Source organism: Hippoglossus hippoglossus, chromosome 7 (assembly GCF_009819705.1).
Source record: "Hippoglossus hippoglossus isolate fHipHip1 chromosome 7, fHipHip1.pri, whole genome shotgun sequence".
Lineage (NCBI taxonomy): Eukaryota > Metazoa > Chordata > Actinopteri > Pleuronectiformes > Pleuronectidae > Hippoglossus > Hippoglossus hippoglossus.
Window position 1 is genome coordinate 21,425,543 of NC_047157.1, and position 18,202 is coordinate 21,443,744.

An 18,202-nucleotide genomic window follows, 5' to 3' on the forward strand; every position below is an offset into this window, starting at 1 on the left:
CTAGAGTAACTTAAACATGCATTGTTCCAAGTGCCTGAGACGTAGACATGTTTCTGACACATAAAGCCAATAAAACGAGCTCACAATCATGTTGTAAGAATAATTCATCCAGATAGAAAGAAAACAACTGACACAAACACGACGAGGTATCAGCATTGAGTAGACTGGCCTGTGAGCCTCAATAAGCTGTCATCAAATACACTGAAAACCTGATGTTTCAGTGTTGAGGCACAAATGCGACTGAATCACCTCCTGTTGAGGTAGAAGAATTAAGAAAACTTTAGGAATATCTATACACGTATTGCACAAGATGCAGGGCAAGAAATCCCTCAATCAAATAAAAAATGAAGCAAAATAAAGCTCACAAATGTGCAAAAAATATATTTCATATTTACATCAGAAGCTAAGGTAAAGGTTTTCATCGGCATTTGTTAATTAGCAGGATTACGTAAAAATAACAGGACGGTTTTCCACGAAACCTGGATTAAGGATGCTGTGTGGGTCAGGGAGGAATCCACAAAACTTTGGTGTGGATCCAGAAATTATTTTTCACTTACTTTTACTTTGTGAGATGGAGCCTTATTCAATGTTTTCTTTGATTTCTGAGAGAAAAATTCAGCATATGTAGGTGACTGGTGTTTATGGGTGTGTGCCTTTGGTGCAGATCCCAATAAAAATCAGGAACTAGTGAAGTTAAATGTGGTTTCGTAAGGGAACTGTTGGGCCTTGGTGGAGGTATGAGTGCCATTCTGGCTAATATTGCACCGAGACAAATCAAGGAGTAAATTGATATAATCTTTTATGCAACACATTGCATGTGTGTATGCTGCTTTACATTGTTGACCAAAACCCCAGTTTGCAGCAATGAACTACGAAGGAATTTAATTCTGCATCTTTTTAACAGTCCAAAGGAGATAAACACACTCATTCATGACTTCCCTCTATCATCCCGTTCTTTCACTCCTCATAGGTGCATAATACAATAAACTGGATTTGCATTACAAACCCTTATGATCCCTTGTGGTCTAAACAATGCTCTTCAGCGTATCCAGTGTAGTCTTCTGCTCCTCTGCTTCACATGGGGAGTCTCCGTCAGTGTAAACACGCTGGTACTCTTGCAAGACTGAGACAATCACATCATGGCCAAACTGCATGGCATCGTCCAGGGGCATGTTCCCCCATCTGATAAACACAATAGAATATGGAGATGAATAGTTTCTTATAGTTAGTATTATGGAGATGGACACATTTACTACCATTTGAAAAATCGAAAATCTGGTGAATTTGTTTATATTTCAAAATCCCTACCTGTCTTTCATGTGGGGGTTGACTTTACATATTTCAGTCAGGAAAAGTATAGCTTCCAAATGACCTGAGAGAAAAGAAAAGAAGTGGGTAATCTCCCATTACAGCAGGAACGGGCAACTCTCACCTCCACGATCGTACTTCCAAACCACGGTTGAACATTGTAATGTAAATGCCACGTTTCATTTGCTCTTGTTTGAACATCTAAGCCGAGATCATCGAAGAACGAATGAACTAATAATAAAGTGTCACCTTCAGCTGCAGCGATGTGGAGCGCCGTGCGAGAGTCGTAGTCCCACTGCTCCATGTTCACAGCTGAAAGGGCAAACCTGGGGGGATGACAGAGGAGCAGAGGGAACACGCATGGAAAGGTTAACTCGAGCGGTGGCAAACTGTCGGAAAACTGAGCTGAGAACAGATGAGTATCTGTGCAATTACATGAGCGAAAAACACGCTGAAGCAATCATTTAGCTCGTGAAGGTTCTACAAGAACACGAGAGAAGTTTTAGCCTTTGTTGACATGATCGTCACTGACTTTCGTACTGAACAAGAAATAATATGTTGGAATGTTGTGTTGATTAGTGATTTTAAATGTGCGAGCGAGCAGATAGTTTTCCCCAGTTTCCACTCGTTAGGGGAATCTATTGGCAGAAATGTAATGTACTATTCATAATTATCTTATCATCAGTGTCAATCAATTGAAACAAACAGTAATTGTTTTATTAGTTTAGTAGAAGTTCTCTGTATCTACTTAGGCAGTGGGTCCTTGCCTGCCATGTTGCACCTACGTGTTTCTACAGTAGCCCAGAATGGACAAAGTAAACACTGGGTGTAAAGAGAGCTTTTTGTGTCTTCACATAACCTGAAGGCCACCGTAGCTTCTCCAACACACTCGGAAAAGGAGGATTTATGGGTGACCTCATGATGTCATTGATCCTACACACTGGTCCTTTAATTAACTCTCGGCAATAAAGCCATTTGTATTTCCCAAAAATTAAAGTCAGTGTTTGTGATTTACCTCCTGAGAGCTGTGACGTCACCGCTGTACGCTGCAAACATCAGTTTCACCACCGACTTGTTCTAACAGATCAAAAGGAAAATATTACTGCAGGAAAGAGAACTAATTCTTAAAGTTTTTACATAAACAGGCAGCTACATTTCTGAGCCGAAATCTTAGAATCTACATTTGTGGCCCCGAACTTACTGGATCATCATCCGATCTTCTTCTGGGGTCGTGCTTCTTAGTGAAGTGCCTCAGGTTGTCGTAATTGTGGAAGTTGAAGTGTGACACCAGCTCCTGGTGAAGTTAAAATCGAACGAGATTGAGTATATGAAACATGCAGAAACAGATAAATTAGATAAAGATACATTAGTGTAACTGTGATGATGGCTGCACACCTGACAGAAGTGAATTCCACGAACACTGTTCCCAAGACGGTCCAGCGGGGGGGACCAACACATCATTCCCATGACGTTGGGGACCACCAGCACCACAGCACCCGAAACTCCGGATTTAGCCGGCAAGCCCACCTGAACAAGAGGAACAAGCAGAATGTGTGAGGACTTAACACCTGGAGATATAAGGAAACCATTATTTTAAACACATCGCTGAATTCCCCAGTGACTCACATGGAAAGCAAACTGTCCTGAGAAGTCGTACATGCCACAGGAATGCATGAGACTCAGGGTGTTGCGAACCGCTTCAGCGCTCAGCACACGCTCGCCTGTGATTGGACAGATACCGCCATTGGCCAGTGTGGCAGCCATGACACTTCCTGACTCGCAGGTTACCTCAATGGAGCACAACTGGAAGGGGAAAATGGAAAGAATCAAAACTTTTTGAATTTTTTTAAGCAATACTTTGCTTTTGTTGTCAGCCATGATGCACAAAAACACGCAGATGTGGGTCAGGAGCTACAGTTAATGTTTACGTCAAACTCCAGAGATTTCCATGTACAACTGTCTTTAGAGTTTGGACCCAACCAGTCTCGTGTAAACAGTCAAGGACGGTTGTGGTGCTGTGGCGATGTGGGGGGGGGGAATGTTTTCTTGGCACACTTTGCTGAACATCGATCAATCATGGTATGGACGTCACAGCCTCTCTGAGTGTTGCTGCTGACCATGTGCTTCCCTTTACTGGCCCCAGTTTACAATCTTCTAGTGGCTGTTTCCAGCAGGATAATAATGCACCATGTCACAAAATCAAAAGTCGTGACTGTCAGAAAATATATGATGCAGTGACGTCAAGATGGACCAGAGTCTCAGAGCAAACAGAAATTTGATTATGGCTCAAAAAAACTGTTTTGATCAGCAGACATGTCAGAAAAATCCTTATTTTACACTTAAAATACTGTCAAACAAATACAGGTTAATGTGCTGTGAAAGGTTCAGGGTTTCTGTTGCGGTCAAGACATTTCAGGAGATTTTATTACTGCATAGACTTAAAATCATGGAAACCTTAGTAAAAAAAGATATTTGTCAATTAATTCTAAGACCTTCAAACTGATTTTTTAAGAAACATAAATCCAAATAAACAGTTTTTAAAGAGATTTGAAGGACCTGCAGATTCACCTTTAAATAGAGTTATCACACAGAACATTACCCAACAAGCAATTTGTCACATTCAAGTACAGCCAAAAAGTATATTTTCAAAAATGAGCAGTGATGGTGTATTCATGCCTGTGAAACACACAAAATGTGGCAGCTGAACAGACAACACTGCTTCTGTGATGTTTCCAGTGGACACTGAAATGGGGACAGAGCTGCAACTGAGCCACGGAGCAGCTGGACCACTGCACAGCTGGATGCTGTTTACATTCTGCATAACAGCTCAGTAATTTATATGTCATATCTTATTTGTTCAGTGTTAAAGCTAGAAGAGATATGATCTGTGGCTGGATGCAATAACTTCATGAAATCCTGCTGTCAACGTGTTGTCTCACCTGAAAGTAGAAGTCGAGGGCTGCAATCATGTCTGCATTGTCAGGAAAGCACTGCAGACACAAGAGCTTGTGATTAGAGTCAGTTTAGATTGAGCCTCTTCAATTTCTCTGAAAACCTGAGCACTGAGCAAATGATTGTAATTAAATACAAACCAAAGAAAAAGCCCCTCACCCTTTTCTCTTTGAGGTAATAACCGATTGCATAATTCCGGTCACCGGTCTCCCTCTCTGACTGGAAACTGCAGGAACATACCAGGTATGAAAAAAGCTACATTTCATGAGGACAAGCAGGTTGCATCTCCTGAAGCCTGGTACTCACGTTGCATTGCTGAAGCCCACATACTCTGTGCCGGCCATGCTTTTCAAGAAGTCCATCACCTACAGTAAGGATCATATTTACACGTGATTCAGTGGGGACTTCAAAACAACGAGTGGTGTCAAGTGTTAAAAATGAAAAGCTTTTACTTACATGGTCGAACCTCTCGGCTTTATTTGAATTAGGCTGTAAACAGAAGGAGGATAATGTTATTCTCTTATGCCAGTTGTAAGTACGTGAAGAGACAGCGAGCCCCTACAGATGGCAGTGTTTGAGTACTTTGACGCTGAGGTATTGGATCCGATCTCGTGTGGGCGTCGATGTGTGATGTGTACATGACGCCTTTATGACTGTTTCCATGTGGCAACGGGCTCACTGTGGCCTGCGGGCTGTTTATGGCCATGCTTGGATTTCACAGACCGGTAAGGGATCATTACCAAGCTGTGGAGTTACCAAACAGGGACGGTGGTCACATTCATATTTAATCGACCCATAAAGGGGAAATATGATGTCGAACATTAGTGTGAGGTGAAGGGACGACCAATAAAGGAGTTTCTCCAGATAATTTCACTCTTGTGCTCTCCCCGATCTGTTGATTTTAAATAAAAGATGTGACATTTAAACTTTTGGAGGTGCAGCTGTTTTAACTGGGGCATGAATATTGCAAACACAGATTTATCACCTTTGCATGTAAAATATCAATCTTTAAGGAAACAACACTTCTCAGAACACATGTAAATATAGGAAATGTGCTGACATTGCTCCTGACTACAATCATGTAAAAGGTATGGTGGCTAATACACCTTCTACTCTGAGGGCTGTAATTGGCCAGAGGTTCACAAACGCCCCTGATGTCAGGAACCAAACACACACTCCCTCCGTCACTGCTGAACCTGACCTACAGAGGTCTGTTCAGTCACACCACCATATATAGCTACCCCCCCCCCCCCCCCCCCCCCCCCCCCCCCCTACCTAAGACACACAAACTCGTGGCTTAAGTTAAGTTCAGGTTAAGGTCAAAGCTCACAGATAAGACTGGTCAGTCAGATGGTGATGACCATAGTCCAACTGCTGTGGGCATCGAGTGACCAGCCGGTGGAGGAGGGATTACATATGCGATAGCTGTGGCTGATGTCACAGTTCAGGAGTGAGTTTCTTCACTTGTTCTCAAAACCGATTCTATAAACTGTATAAAAATGGGGTTTTATGTTATTTTTAATTGTGAATATTTCAACTTAACCAATAGAGTCACATTCTGTGGCTTCTAACTGGACTTGAACACAGAATCAACAATGCTCCCAAAACCATTTTTCTTTTTTTTAAACCAGAAGGATCACAGCCTTATCAGATGTGTCTTCATACGACCCAAACCTTTATTTCAGACTGGGGCCTGACCCACAAATGCTATTTGCTCACAGTGTTTACACAGAAAATGCAAATAGTGGAATCATTACGTTTCACTATGTTGTTTGCTGCCAAATTTCCGATAAATGTGTGTTACAGGCAGGGGTGGATCCAGGGGTGGGACAAGGGGGGTATGGGCCCTAGTATAAATCTGATTGGCCACTTTCTAACAGCAGCAGCAGCAGCTGCAGGTGAAAATATGGATTTAAAAACAGTCCATGACACGTTACCTCCTGAGATGCCACTCTTTCTTTTGCTCTCCTACTGATTAATGATCAACTTCGTCATATATTTTGTGTGCAAAGGAAAATTCAGGTTTGTCAAAGTTTCTAATATATTCACGTAGTAAGAGCCAACAAGACTTAAGACTTTACCTTCATTAAAGAGCTGATGACGATAGCTCCAGCATTCACCATCGGGTTGTGTGGTTTATCTGCACAAGAAATGATTGCATGTCATCACTGATCGTAGCAATAAACAGCTGATGTTATGGAGACTTCATGAGGAAGACGTAGAGTAACATTAGCAGATAAACTAAAGAGATGCAGATCTCTCCTGTTTGCTTCAGAGCAGAGGATATAATAGCAAATGGTTGTGAAGGTGATAAAATGGCACACAATTTGGCAAGAAGTTTATCTTTTCAAGCAACTTTTGAAGGTTTGATCTTACAAAACCTTTACCAACAACCCAAAACTGTTAAAATCACAGATAACGAACCACAGTTTCCAAGATTTCTCCATAACATAGAGTTTTTTCTTTTTTATACAAAACCAGAAATTGTCTTATGTACACTTTATTTGTATTGCTTGTTTTCGTGTAGATGGGGCAACTGGAGTCAATTACACTTATCACTTACCTTCATCATTTAGTGACAGTTTGTTGAACCTGAATCCACTGGGCTCTTTGCCGACAAACTGATGAACGTGGTCACTCCCGAGCTCGTGCACAGCGATGGCGTACTCCAGGGGCTTCACACAGGACTGCAGACAGAAGGGAACCTTGGTGTCACCCACCGAGTGTCTGCATTGCATGAGGATGTGATGGAGATGCATGGAAACAAGATTTTTAAATGGAGGTAGGTTAGTGAGATGTTTGTGAGGATGAATGATTTCAGAATGGAAACACTGATGTGAACATGAGATGTTCACTGTACCTCTGACCGTCGATTGTGCACAGGGACACACCCCAGAGATCAGCGCTGAACTTAGCCAGCTGAGGAATGTAATCAGCTACCTGCGAAAAGCCAAATGAATGTCAAATGCAAATGAGCGAGGGCTTAACAATGAATCAGCGAGCACTGACTGAGCGTGCGTGTTACTTACTTGTCCTCCCTCCTGCCGCTGTGCGCTGTCATAAAGCTTATTAATCTCCTGGGTGAACTCTTGGAAGTTGGGGATGATGAACTTCTTTTTGAAGGCCTTAGTGAGCAGCATGATGTTGTTCACCACAAACCTGCAAAAACACACATGGGCCTTCTGTAATTGAACTGATATCACGAGGTGAGACATACAATGATTTATGGACAGATTCTGCAAATCAGTGTTTGAATTCATTCCTTGTTAATTCTGTTTATTTTGGTCCACATATTCAATTTCCAAAATGAATTTTAGCTATACTTTTAATTTGCTGATAAATAAATAATATATATTTAGTTTTACCTAAGTTTAGTGATGACTTATTTAGATCACACCACTTCTTTGTGATTCGCAGTTTCCCTTCCACTATATGTATAAGTTGTACCAAACGTTTACAATATAAACTTGCATCATCAGCAAATAAAACTAATTTCAACAAAGTAGACACCATGTGAATATCATTAATATACAATATAAACAACTTGGGTCCTAACACAGAACTTTGTGGCACCCCACACGTGACCTTTAACAAATCAGAGTCAACATTGTCTATATGTACACATTGATACCTGCAGTATCTTCAAGATAATATCATAGCTTTACAGTTTCCACAATAAAATGCTATGGTCAATGGTATCGAAAGTTTTTTTTCAGCTCTATAAACACCCCATAGTAAATTCTTTGCTGTCAATTACAGTGGATGTCTGCTGTACCTAATCCATCACTGCCCTTTTGGAATTTATGGTTTATACATGCAAAGATGCCGCTAAGTGGTAAATTATGTTTATTTTATGATTTGGTAAATGCTTTCAATTGATGAATTTAAGCCAAGAACCACATTCAAGATACAATTGAAGTGTGAAGACTGAATAATCTACAGATATAAATTACAACTAGGGCTACGTTGTACCACTGAACGGGCCCGAGCACACGCAACTCGGGACCTGTTGCGGTTGGTGGAGAGAGCGATCGGCGACCGGGCACACGGCTCCACGTTGCATGTGTTTTGCACACTGCAGGAAGGATAAACGCTTCACTTCCTGCGTCTGTCACGCGATGTCGATCCTTGTCTACTAATTGCGCATTACGGTCCACGCAATCAATTGCAGATCACACGGTGAGAATTACATGTAAATCGAATGATTGCCAGTAGGTGGCTTACACTTACATTACATACAGACATATAAATCTATTAAAAAAAAATAAAAAATACGGACAGACAGACGGACGAAAAAAAAAAAAAAAAGAAAGTCTGTCCGTCTGTCCGTCAAAAATAAAAATACGGACAGACAGACGTCCGTCCGTCTGTCCGACAGGAGAAGAAGAAAGGATGAAAGAAAAGCTCAGAAGGAGGAAGACAAGAGACTGAAGAAGGAGCTGAAAGAGAAGAAGGAGCAGGAGAAGAGAGAGAAAAAGCAAAGAGAGAAGGAGGCGAAGAAGGAGAAGAGAAAGACAACTTCTCACCTCCCTTCACCCTGTTAACCCCCTTCACCTCTCCCATCCTTCCACGCCCCTAATCCTGTCTCCCATCCCCTCATCCCAACTGCCCTCCTCCACTTCCCCCCCCTCCCCCCCCCCTCCCCCTCCACACAAACTTGTATGTATCCTCACTTAAAAAATAAAAACAAAAAATATTTTTGTGTAGCATAATTTACATTTATTTTATTATTCTTTGTGCAGGTTCCAGTTTCAGTGTTGTTTGGTAACGCACAATGCACAAAGTTGTTGTCGTGCTCATGTTTCATGCATGATATTCGGTGCATTTAGAGCAACATTACAACAGTGATCTGCAAAGTTTCCAGAACATCGTTATGTTAAGGAGGAGGAGGAGGTTATAAGGTTAAATTTCAGGTTTCCCCAAAACCAAGTCACAAATGTACAAAAATGTCCCAGTTTCTTCTTCTGCTGTCTGTTGAAGACAATGGTAAAAGTACAAAATCCACGTTACCACAACGTGCAACATTTACGTCTGTCCGTCCCCAAAAAAAAAATACGGACAGACAGATGGACGGAAAATAATAAATAAAATAAAATCCGTCCGTCTATCCGTCCAAAAAAATAAATAAGAATAATCCTTACAATTTCAATAGGGCCTCCCACCGTTCGGTGCTCGGTGGCATTTTGAAGCCTGTTGCGGTTAGTGGAGAGAGCGATCAATGACCAAGCGCACGTCTCCGCGTTGCATGTGTTTTGTGCACTGCGGCAAGGACAAACGCTTCACTTCCTGCGTCCGTCGAGCGATGTCGATCCTTGCCTGCTAATTGCTCATTACGGTCCACGCTATCAATTGCACATCACACTGTGAACATTTTATGTAAATCGAATGATAGTTGTAAAACAAAGCTTACTTCCTGTTGCCAGTAGGTGGCACCATCACTATTATTACCGACAGACTAATATATCTGTTCAAGTAGGGGCTCTGATGTAGCGTGAGCAATTTTGTGTCAATTGGACAATGTTACAACAACTTCATTTTCACACTGATCAGTAGGTGGCGCTATGACCCTGAACTAATATTAATATATGGATGTGTTCAGGTCAGGATTGTGATCATAGGTCAGTAGTTCGGAGCCAGATGGATAATGCAGAGGGGATTTACAAAGTACCTCCTGTTTCATGGCGAATCAGTAGGTGGCGCTATGACACTGAGGAAATATTGACACATAGAGCTGTTCAGGCTTGGTCTCTGATCATGAGACAGCAGTTTGGCGGTGATAGGACTATGCACACTGGAGTTATGACAACATCGTCTCCTTTGGCGAAGGATGAACCTTCGCCGCACCTCAATGTTTACACGGTTTGAGGAAATGTCACGATTCTGACCATGGTCCAATGACTTGACTGAGCTCTTTTGAGCTGTATATTGTAAAGCAGCCAGGAGCAGTGCATCAAAGTATAAAACAAGTCACTTCCTGTAGCCAGCAGGTGGCGCTGTGATTTTAAGCCATGATTTCTGTGTAGATGTCATCAGGCCGGGATTCTTGTCTTACATGTCTAGTTTGGACTCGATTGGACCAAATATGTCCGAGATACAGAACCTCATGTTTTGATGGCGTGTCATCAAAATGCTACGCCACGCCACGGTCACACCGTGTCATGAAATCAAATATACCGAGTCAGTTTATATCTCCATCTTGTTGAGATTACATTTCCAGAAGTTGAAGTTGATCTGATGAAAGCCCTACGACAAGTTCGTCAAAGTAAAAATGTGGAAAATGGCCAAAATGGCCACTAAAGTCAAAATGGCGGGCTTCCTGTTTGGTCTAGCATATCTATCCAAGAGACTTTTTTGTTTGTCATGAAAAGACACATGCCCCTATCGATTTTTGTAGATGTCGGCCAATCGTAGTGCCGGGGCTGCCCTTTAGGGGGCGCTAGTCAGTTATTTTGCCACGCCCATTCCTTAAAACCATCTGAATATCTTAAGGGGGGGGGGGGTGCTGTTGCTACACAAATGTAGTTTGAGGGAGGTTGAACCTCGAACACCGAAGTTACAGCAATTTCCTGTGTCACGGCGAGTAGATGAACTTTGATGCCATGCCACTATTATGCGTTTGACGAAAAGTCACAGTAATCTTATGAATACATTATCAATGTCTTGAGACCCGTTTGATACAGTTTGACATGGTGACTTTGGAAGTGAAAAGGCGAACACCTGTAGGCACAGGCATTAAAAATGTCTTCAAACATTAATGCACACGGCTTTTTATTTTATCAAATAGTCGCCTAAGTTTGGCATTGCAAAAGGTTTGGCACCATGACAACCTCCAGTGGCCTATGATCACTTGTACAACTTCTGAAGTTGGGCAACAAACAAAGTCAGTGACCTTTTGCTTTGACAGCTGTTAACCATGGGGGTGGAAATATTTTCCCTTGAGGCCGTGTGAGAACCAGTGGCACAGGAGCAGTTGCAGCAATAGACGGAGGAATGGGTTCTCGTAAGAAAAGTCCAGGATGCTGATATCAAACAGTCAGTCAGGAAAGTGAAGCTGAAAAGAGTCTGAGTTCTACAAACAGGACAATGACCCAAAGCTAAATCCACCATGAACTACTTTCAAGAGACACGAGCTGAAGCTTTTGGAACAATCTTCACGGTCGCCCAACCTGAACATCTCTGGCAACCTGTGTGTGGATCTGAACTGCGTGTGCCAGACGGCCTAAAAATATCCCAGAACCTGGAGTGAAGTGGCGAGTGGGCGAACACTCCCACAGCAAGAATAGAAAGACTCTTAGCTGCTGCTTCATAACATGCGTGCAAGCCATGATATCTGCCACAGGGGAGTTCACTGAGGACCGACTTAGTGGTGCACAAGCCACAATTAATATTACATTTTTTGTTCTATTTTCAAAGAAACGTATGAAACATTAACATTTGAAGCCAGGCTCTTTTTTCTAATGACAAAATAAAATAAATAAAATATATATAATATATCATTTTCCTGGGGATGCCACATTCATTATTATTTATTGTAGAAACAGCAGCTTAATCCAACAATGTGTCAGAAATCATCAGCTTCTTTGACGCAACCACTGAGACTGGTGCTGCCTCAGAAATGTTTGTGTTACCAAAACTCTATCCTGTTACATAAACTAAACATATATATATATATATAAATTTAATAACAATAGTTAACTCTTCAATGGTCTGTCAACATTGGATTCAAGTGACTAAAAGGTTAAATACACACATCTACCTCCATCAGCTGTTTGTAATACTCATAATAGATTTTAATTGCTGTAATTGATCAGTGCCAGACGCTCTCAGGGGAAGGAATGCATGTTCTGCCACAACGAGACAGAGCTAAAATATCTGGCCCGCAGTCCTCACTAATCCGAGGCGATGCTAGCGTGAGGTTTTGGGACATGAGGAGAGGAGAGTGGTGAGAGCATGCATAATTCATATGGGTCATTTCCTTAAAAAAAAAGAAAAATTGAAGATACTCCCCTCTATATTTAGTCCTGTATTTATAGTGAGCACTCTTGAGGAATATTTAACCTCACAAATGTCATGAAAACAAGCAAAGAAGTGGAAGACGGCGAATTAAGTTGTAGAAGCAGTCTGTGTAAGTCTCCGGGCCAAATGATGACTGAGTGATAACACTTGTCATTTAGGGAATTATACTGTTCGGACAGCAGGCGCCCCCAGATCTGTTGAGTCAACTCGTGTTATTGCCACGGCCTGGAGCTGGACCAGGGCGATGCCCTTTCTCCAAGAGCCCCAGTGACCCCTCAAACTCCGCTGCTTCGGTTGGCACGGGTGCATGTGAACGTGTGCACCTGTCACCGCCAGTCTCTTGGACTCAAATAGCGATGACCACAGATAACCTCATAACAACAAAATAACGTTTTGAAAGACCCTTCATTTCACTTTGTCCCTGAAATCAATCTCCTAGTTTTTCTTCATGATCAGAATAATCACCTTCTGAAGAGCTTTTTGTCCATCATGACGGGACCAAGGGAGTCACGTGAGTGTTGTCGCATCTGTTTGACGCAGTCACGCAGCCGAGGGTCGGAGGTCATCAGACCTGTTTTCCTCAAAGCCTGCAGAGGAGGGAAACAAGGTTTGAGACGTTATCAAAGTCGCGCACAGTGTTTGTGTAAAGTCAATTTACAGGATATTAAATTTAAATGAAATCTAAGTGATTTCAAAGACTCAGGCGTGCCCACATGGCTCGTCACTGGAATGGCTCCCCCTAGTCACTCGACAGCCCGACAGTGACAGTATGAACCACGTGCGTCTATTTTGGGGACAACATGTGCGCGACCCTCCTGACCAGAGAGGCCCCAGGCTCTCATTTGACATCTGTTGGTGAGGGATTCTTAACCTGGGGCCAGGAAATCAGGAAGTTGTGCCTGAGCTCATGCACAACACTTCATTTAGAAACTTATCCTTCAACTGACCGTCAGCAAAACACATTGTTGCATCTTAAAAACACACGTCAATATAATGAATTATTGGGTGAGACTGAAACAATTGGTTTTCTGTGATACTGGATATCTTTCTGTTCTTGACCGCCACAGATTTAAACAAATTTGTTCAGGATGTTTTTTGACCAAACAATTGAAAATGATTAACTAAGCTCACCTGCCAGTCTCAGCATCTCCATCTAAACTATCATTAGGTCATAATTGGGAAAAAGGTACCTCAATGAATGAAGGAGTAAATGAGTCTGAGAAGTGAAATGTGTTTATGGAGAAGATGTTTTTCAGCTGTTTTCTACGGTGGCCCCTGAGGTGCAAAACACAACAACAAACCACACAGAACAACTCTCTCGCCTATCGCTGATTGGATGGAGACACTGCCCATGTCTTTTGTTGTTGTGTTTTGCCCTTCAGGGCCACCGGAGTTTCCTGTGCAAATCAGTTTGTTTCCACAACATTCTGAAATTACATGTAATGTTCATGATACAGGTACTGTGACTGAGGGATACTGACTAACATGTTAACCGTCCATGTCCTGCACCATTCACCTCTACAAACACGTCTGGTCATGCGTGGGGTAACAGCGAGCAACCTGTGTTGACACACGTCCCTTCTAATGCGTGCTCCTTTTGAAAATCAGTAACCACAGACCACAGGTCACCAGATGTCCACATCTGCGTCTTTCTTTTTTTAATACGAGTCCAAAAGGCTGCATCACATGAAGCTAAATGACGGAGTAATGTTTGCATCAGGTTGTTAGTTATCACAGATCTAACAACCAGCACTGAGTGTCCTGTTCTTCTGAAATACTGTACGTATGATGTTCTGAGACCCCTTGTAAGACTATAAAATTATAAATAGCTGTGGCATAGGTTCACAGAGGCTTGGCAACGTGTGTGCGTGCGTGTGTTTGAGCTCCATACCTTAGTCACTAAGTAAGAAACACTTTAAATCTCAAGAAGTTGTTGTATTATTGAAATTAAAGCCCAGACACAGTTTAAACTAAGGTGTGATAAATGCAATGCCTGTAATGGTGATTACGTCAATCCTCAGCGTCACACCCACAGCATCATTACATAAGGTCTATAGATACACTTTAAACTTGACCCTACATCCAGCTGGTTACACTCTGCATTTCTGTTGTGGGCTCCTATTTCCCTTCCAAAATAAATCTAAGTTGCTTTTCCAGAAACACAACAGAGCTGCAGGGGAGAGAGTGTGTTGTGTTTCAAGATTGTATGACGATCCAGGGGAAGTGTGAAGGTGCTGTTGACTCACAGAGATAAACTGGGGGAGGGGGATCATCTCTTTGCCTTCAGTGATGGTGTAGAAAAGCAGGTCCTCCATGCTGGACATCAACCTACTTCTGCTAAAGGAAAACAAATAGAAATAAACAAGACCTTGTGAACTTTAGATTTGGGCTGTTTCCTGTGTTTTGAGTCAAAACCGGGAAAAGAGCGTCAACAGAAGTAAAAATGGTGGCAGAGGTCAGCGTGGGCTAATAACCTCTTCTTTAAATTATGTCAGTGTGAGAGAATCAATAACCTCAATGTCATGATCATAGTGTTACAATACAAATACAGAGTTCTTATAAACAGGAGGTTTTTTCAGACATCGTTACAACTTGGTTCCAGCAAACTATAAACCTGTATTTTGAATTATTCACTATAAATTCTATGTCAACAAAACATATGAAAACAAAGTGACATCTGCAGGTAGATCATCTGCTCGGGTCCTGTGTATTTACCTCTGTTACATTGCTGATCATAACATGAGTGTCTGTTACGAATCTACAACTGTTGTTTGTAGGGACATGCTCTTCTCACTGCTGCAACATTTACATCTTTTCTACTGTTGTGTCAGTCAGCGTTCACATAACAAAAATGTGTTTTACCATTAAAACAGACATTTCATTAAGTAAGTAGCAGAGAAAAGGAAAAGGAAGCGCCTCATGTTTGACTAATCATTTGCTGGTAAATAAATAAATTCAGCCTACATCCAGAAGAGGCCTTTTAATAATACATGCGCCCCATAAATCATCACTTTTCTCAGTTTTGTTTTATGGCAATATTATTGAGACATTATGCAGAGCAATAACAGAAAAAATATTTTGGATAATTGATGTTGATTTATTCGTTCGCCGTCTACTGTGACCTACTTGGAGTGTCCTTGATCCACATCAGGGCCCTTCTGCTGATGAAAGGCTCTGTGGGTGTGGGGTGATGCTGCGACCCAGCAGGGGAGAGGAACAGGTTGCTGCGTCCTGGACAAAACAATGTTGTCAGCTCCAGCTCTGGCGGAGATCCCTGCATTTTTAAACAGCTGCAAGATTCCCGGGTTAGCTGTTCTCAGACTTTTCAGCCAGTGCATTGTGGTGAGGACGACTTAACGTTTAATAATTCAAAGAGGTTGTTTTTTTCTCGTCCACCCTCTGTAATTGTGTTTGGAGAGATTTTTGTGACCGGTGCTCCTTGGTCCTCTGAGCTTTAATAGCTGCTGCTGTCTTACACACTGGATCAAGTACAGGCTGTTGCTCGGGGGCGGTGCCGTGACACAGGCAGCACGTTGGCTCAGACGGTGGGGGTCAACAGACCTCACCGTCTGTTATCTGTCAGAAATATATTCCTCTATTGGTGGAGACTTGCAGTGGATCACAAGCAAGGATGAAACATGTCACTACAGGACACAGATTTGACATAAATTACATTGTAGTGTTCAATGAGCCCAAGTTTGAGGTTAAAGCTGAATAAAAATCTGGAAAAAGAAGCTTCATCCTTCAAACCTTCAGTTTTATTTAACTGTTACAATCGAAATTAGTCAATTACTGGGGAAAAGTGTAATTATTTGTCTTGTTTATATTTTCCATATATATTTAATTAATTATGTATTGTTCTGTCTACTTTAAAGACTCTGAGGCTTTGGAACTACCAACCTGAGAAAATACAGCCGGCTGATCAGTTGTGTCCATGAATAAAAGCTCAAAACAAACTTTTATCACAGCCTAATGAATTCCCTGATTTGACCTATTATTGTAGAGGGTGATCATCTTAAACTTAATTTACTTAATTTCTGAAACATTTGTAATGTTTTTATTCTTTTAACAGCTCTTTTTCATGTTTTTTTTATTTGTGAAGCACTTTGTGAATTTGTTTAGAGAAGTGCTCTACAAATAAAGATATTATTTGTGCTGTTGCTGACAGAAATCCTCAGTGATCTTTATCTGTCATTTGTTAGATTTAATATGTTAGTGTTTTTAAAGAGTTTTCTTCATGTCCCATCAGGTGTCACTACAGAGTCTGTTTGTACTGTTGTGAGATGGCGACCTCCCCTGGTGAGCTCCCCACACTAACACACTGAAACCTTATCCTCTAGGTGGCGCACTAACTCCAGGACCCTCTACTCAGACACATCACAGTCATGTGTTGGAGATCCTTCCCTCTCCAGAGGGTTGTTTTCTGCAGGTGGGAGGAGGGTGAGCAGGTTTCCTGGTGCTTCAAACACACTTTATTGTATCATTTGTGATTCTTTTGAATGTGAGCTGCGGCTTCCTGTCTTTGATGCCGAGCGAGATGCTGCGTGTTGAGCACCACGACATCTCCTGCTCCTCGGTGAGACAATGGTCGACTGTGATGGAGCAGTCAGGGGACGGAGTTCCAGGAAATCAGGTGGAAATCTGAATAAATATTCTTTTTTGGTCTACTTTTTTGAGCTACTTCTCATTTTCCTGCTCTTTTCAATCCAGTTCTCATGGAGACAGTTTAAATAAATCGGAAAATGGTCAAGGTACCTGATGATAAGCTTCGGTTTCACTCATGCTAAACATTCACATTCTACGTCTCTCGAGCTTGCAGACGGTGTCCTATCCCCTCCCTTGCAGACTCTACTGATGACATGACATTATTTCCATTAGCAAACAGACGAGGCCTCGCAGGTTCCCTCTGCATTTTCGAGGCATGTGACTCCTCCAGAGGGGTGCATGCTAACCCATGGCCTCTCCGCGCTACCTCAGCCATTTGTAGCTTCTCTGTTTTCAGGGAGAAAATGTTTTCCATTCCTGGGCCAATGAATGCCACCTTTGTCCCTTCATCCTCCATCTTGTGTGAGAAAGCCCCCCTCGCTGCACTCAGCGAGCCTGCACAAACTTAACCTCTTCCCCCCTCCACCTCACACAGGAAAAGAAACATACCGGGCCTGGTGCTTTGATTCAGGCTCAGTAATCTGGAGGTCTGGATAAAGCCCTGGCTTAGAGGCCGCTTTGGACGGCCAGTTTCAGGGACTAGGGGAAGACTGGAGGAATGTGACGGAGACAGTGTGTTAATCAGGAAAAATACTATTGCCTGGGATCATTGAATCTGAGACCGGTTACCTGGTTAACTGCGTCTAAGAATGTGAAAAGAGACGAGCAAAGATGAAAATAAAATCCCTCTTTACTCAAAGTTAATTTAGTGCCATTGATTTGTATAAGAAATGTTGTAATAATGAACACAGGAGGATAAATGTATTAGTGCAAGAGCTGTTTAAAGCACATTAATTATCCTCATTATCAGCCTGGTCACTTTACACCAACATTACTGTGCCATTTTCACATAATTGACGCATGCTTGTGTTTCTCAATCACCAAAGGTTCCTCTGGGCCTTGAATCTTACTCCTCTCAGAATAACACATACTGATCACTGAAATGCCTAAAGTTCTTAGATTTACCAACTTGCTTAAAATGTCACCGCTTTTGTGGTAATAATTAGATTTTAAGTAGAGGTATGAAATAAGAAGAGTAGAACAAAGCTCCAGATCAGAAGCTGTTGAATGCTTTTGGAGATTTAATGCATCGTTTACTGCAGCTCTCCAATTAAAGGATAAAGAACCATTATCCCTGTGCCACCCAGGGCGAAATAAATCCATCACACACACACACACACACACACACACACACACACACACACACACACACACACACACA

The 18,202-nt window shown here is 42.0% G+C and overlaps 1 protein-coding gene across 5 annotated transcripts; it reads right to left on the reverse strand.

The window, feature by feature from the left end:
- Nucleotides 1-72: 72 nt before the first annotated feature.
- On the reverse strand, nucleotides 73-15,614 carry LOC117764043 (glutaminase kidney isoform, mitochondrial-like). Of its 5 annotated transcripts, none has more exons than XM_034589459.1 (18): nucleotides 15,403-15,614; nucleotides 14,523-14,610; nucleotides 12,742-12,863; nucleotides 7,290-7,419; nucleotides 7,121-7,200; nucleotides 6,824-6,987; nucleotides 6,342-6,400; nucleotides 4,717-4,749; nucleotides 4,567-4,625; nucleotides 4,420-4,486; nucleotides 4,248-4,298; nucleotides 2,935-3,111; nucleotides 2,704-2,835; nucleotides 2,510-2,602; nucleotides 2,324-2,385; nucleotides 1,558-1,634; nucleotides 1,309-1,372; nucleotides 73-1,182 (listed from the first exon to the last, which is right to left on the reverse strand). In XM_034589459.1, the coding sequence occupies exons 1-18, from the start codon at nucleotides 15,612-15,614 to the stop codon at nucleotides 1,026-1,028; spliced, it is 1,827 nt and encodes a 608-aa protein (XP_034445350.1). In that variant the 3' UTR covers nucleotides 73-1,025. The 5 variants fall into 5 exon arrangements, with proteins under 5 accessions (XP_034445350.1, XP_034445349.1, XP_034445351.1 ...); XM_034589458.1 differs by having other exon boundaries at nucleotides 14,523-14,613; XM_034589460.1 differs by lacking the exons at nucleotides 12,742-12,863; nucleotides 14,523-14,610; nucleotides 15,403-15,614 and adding exons at nucleotides 11,150-11,333; nucleotides 11,462-11,783.
- Between the last annotated feature and the right edge of the window lie 2,588 nt (nucleotides 15,615-18,202).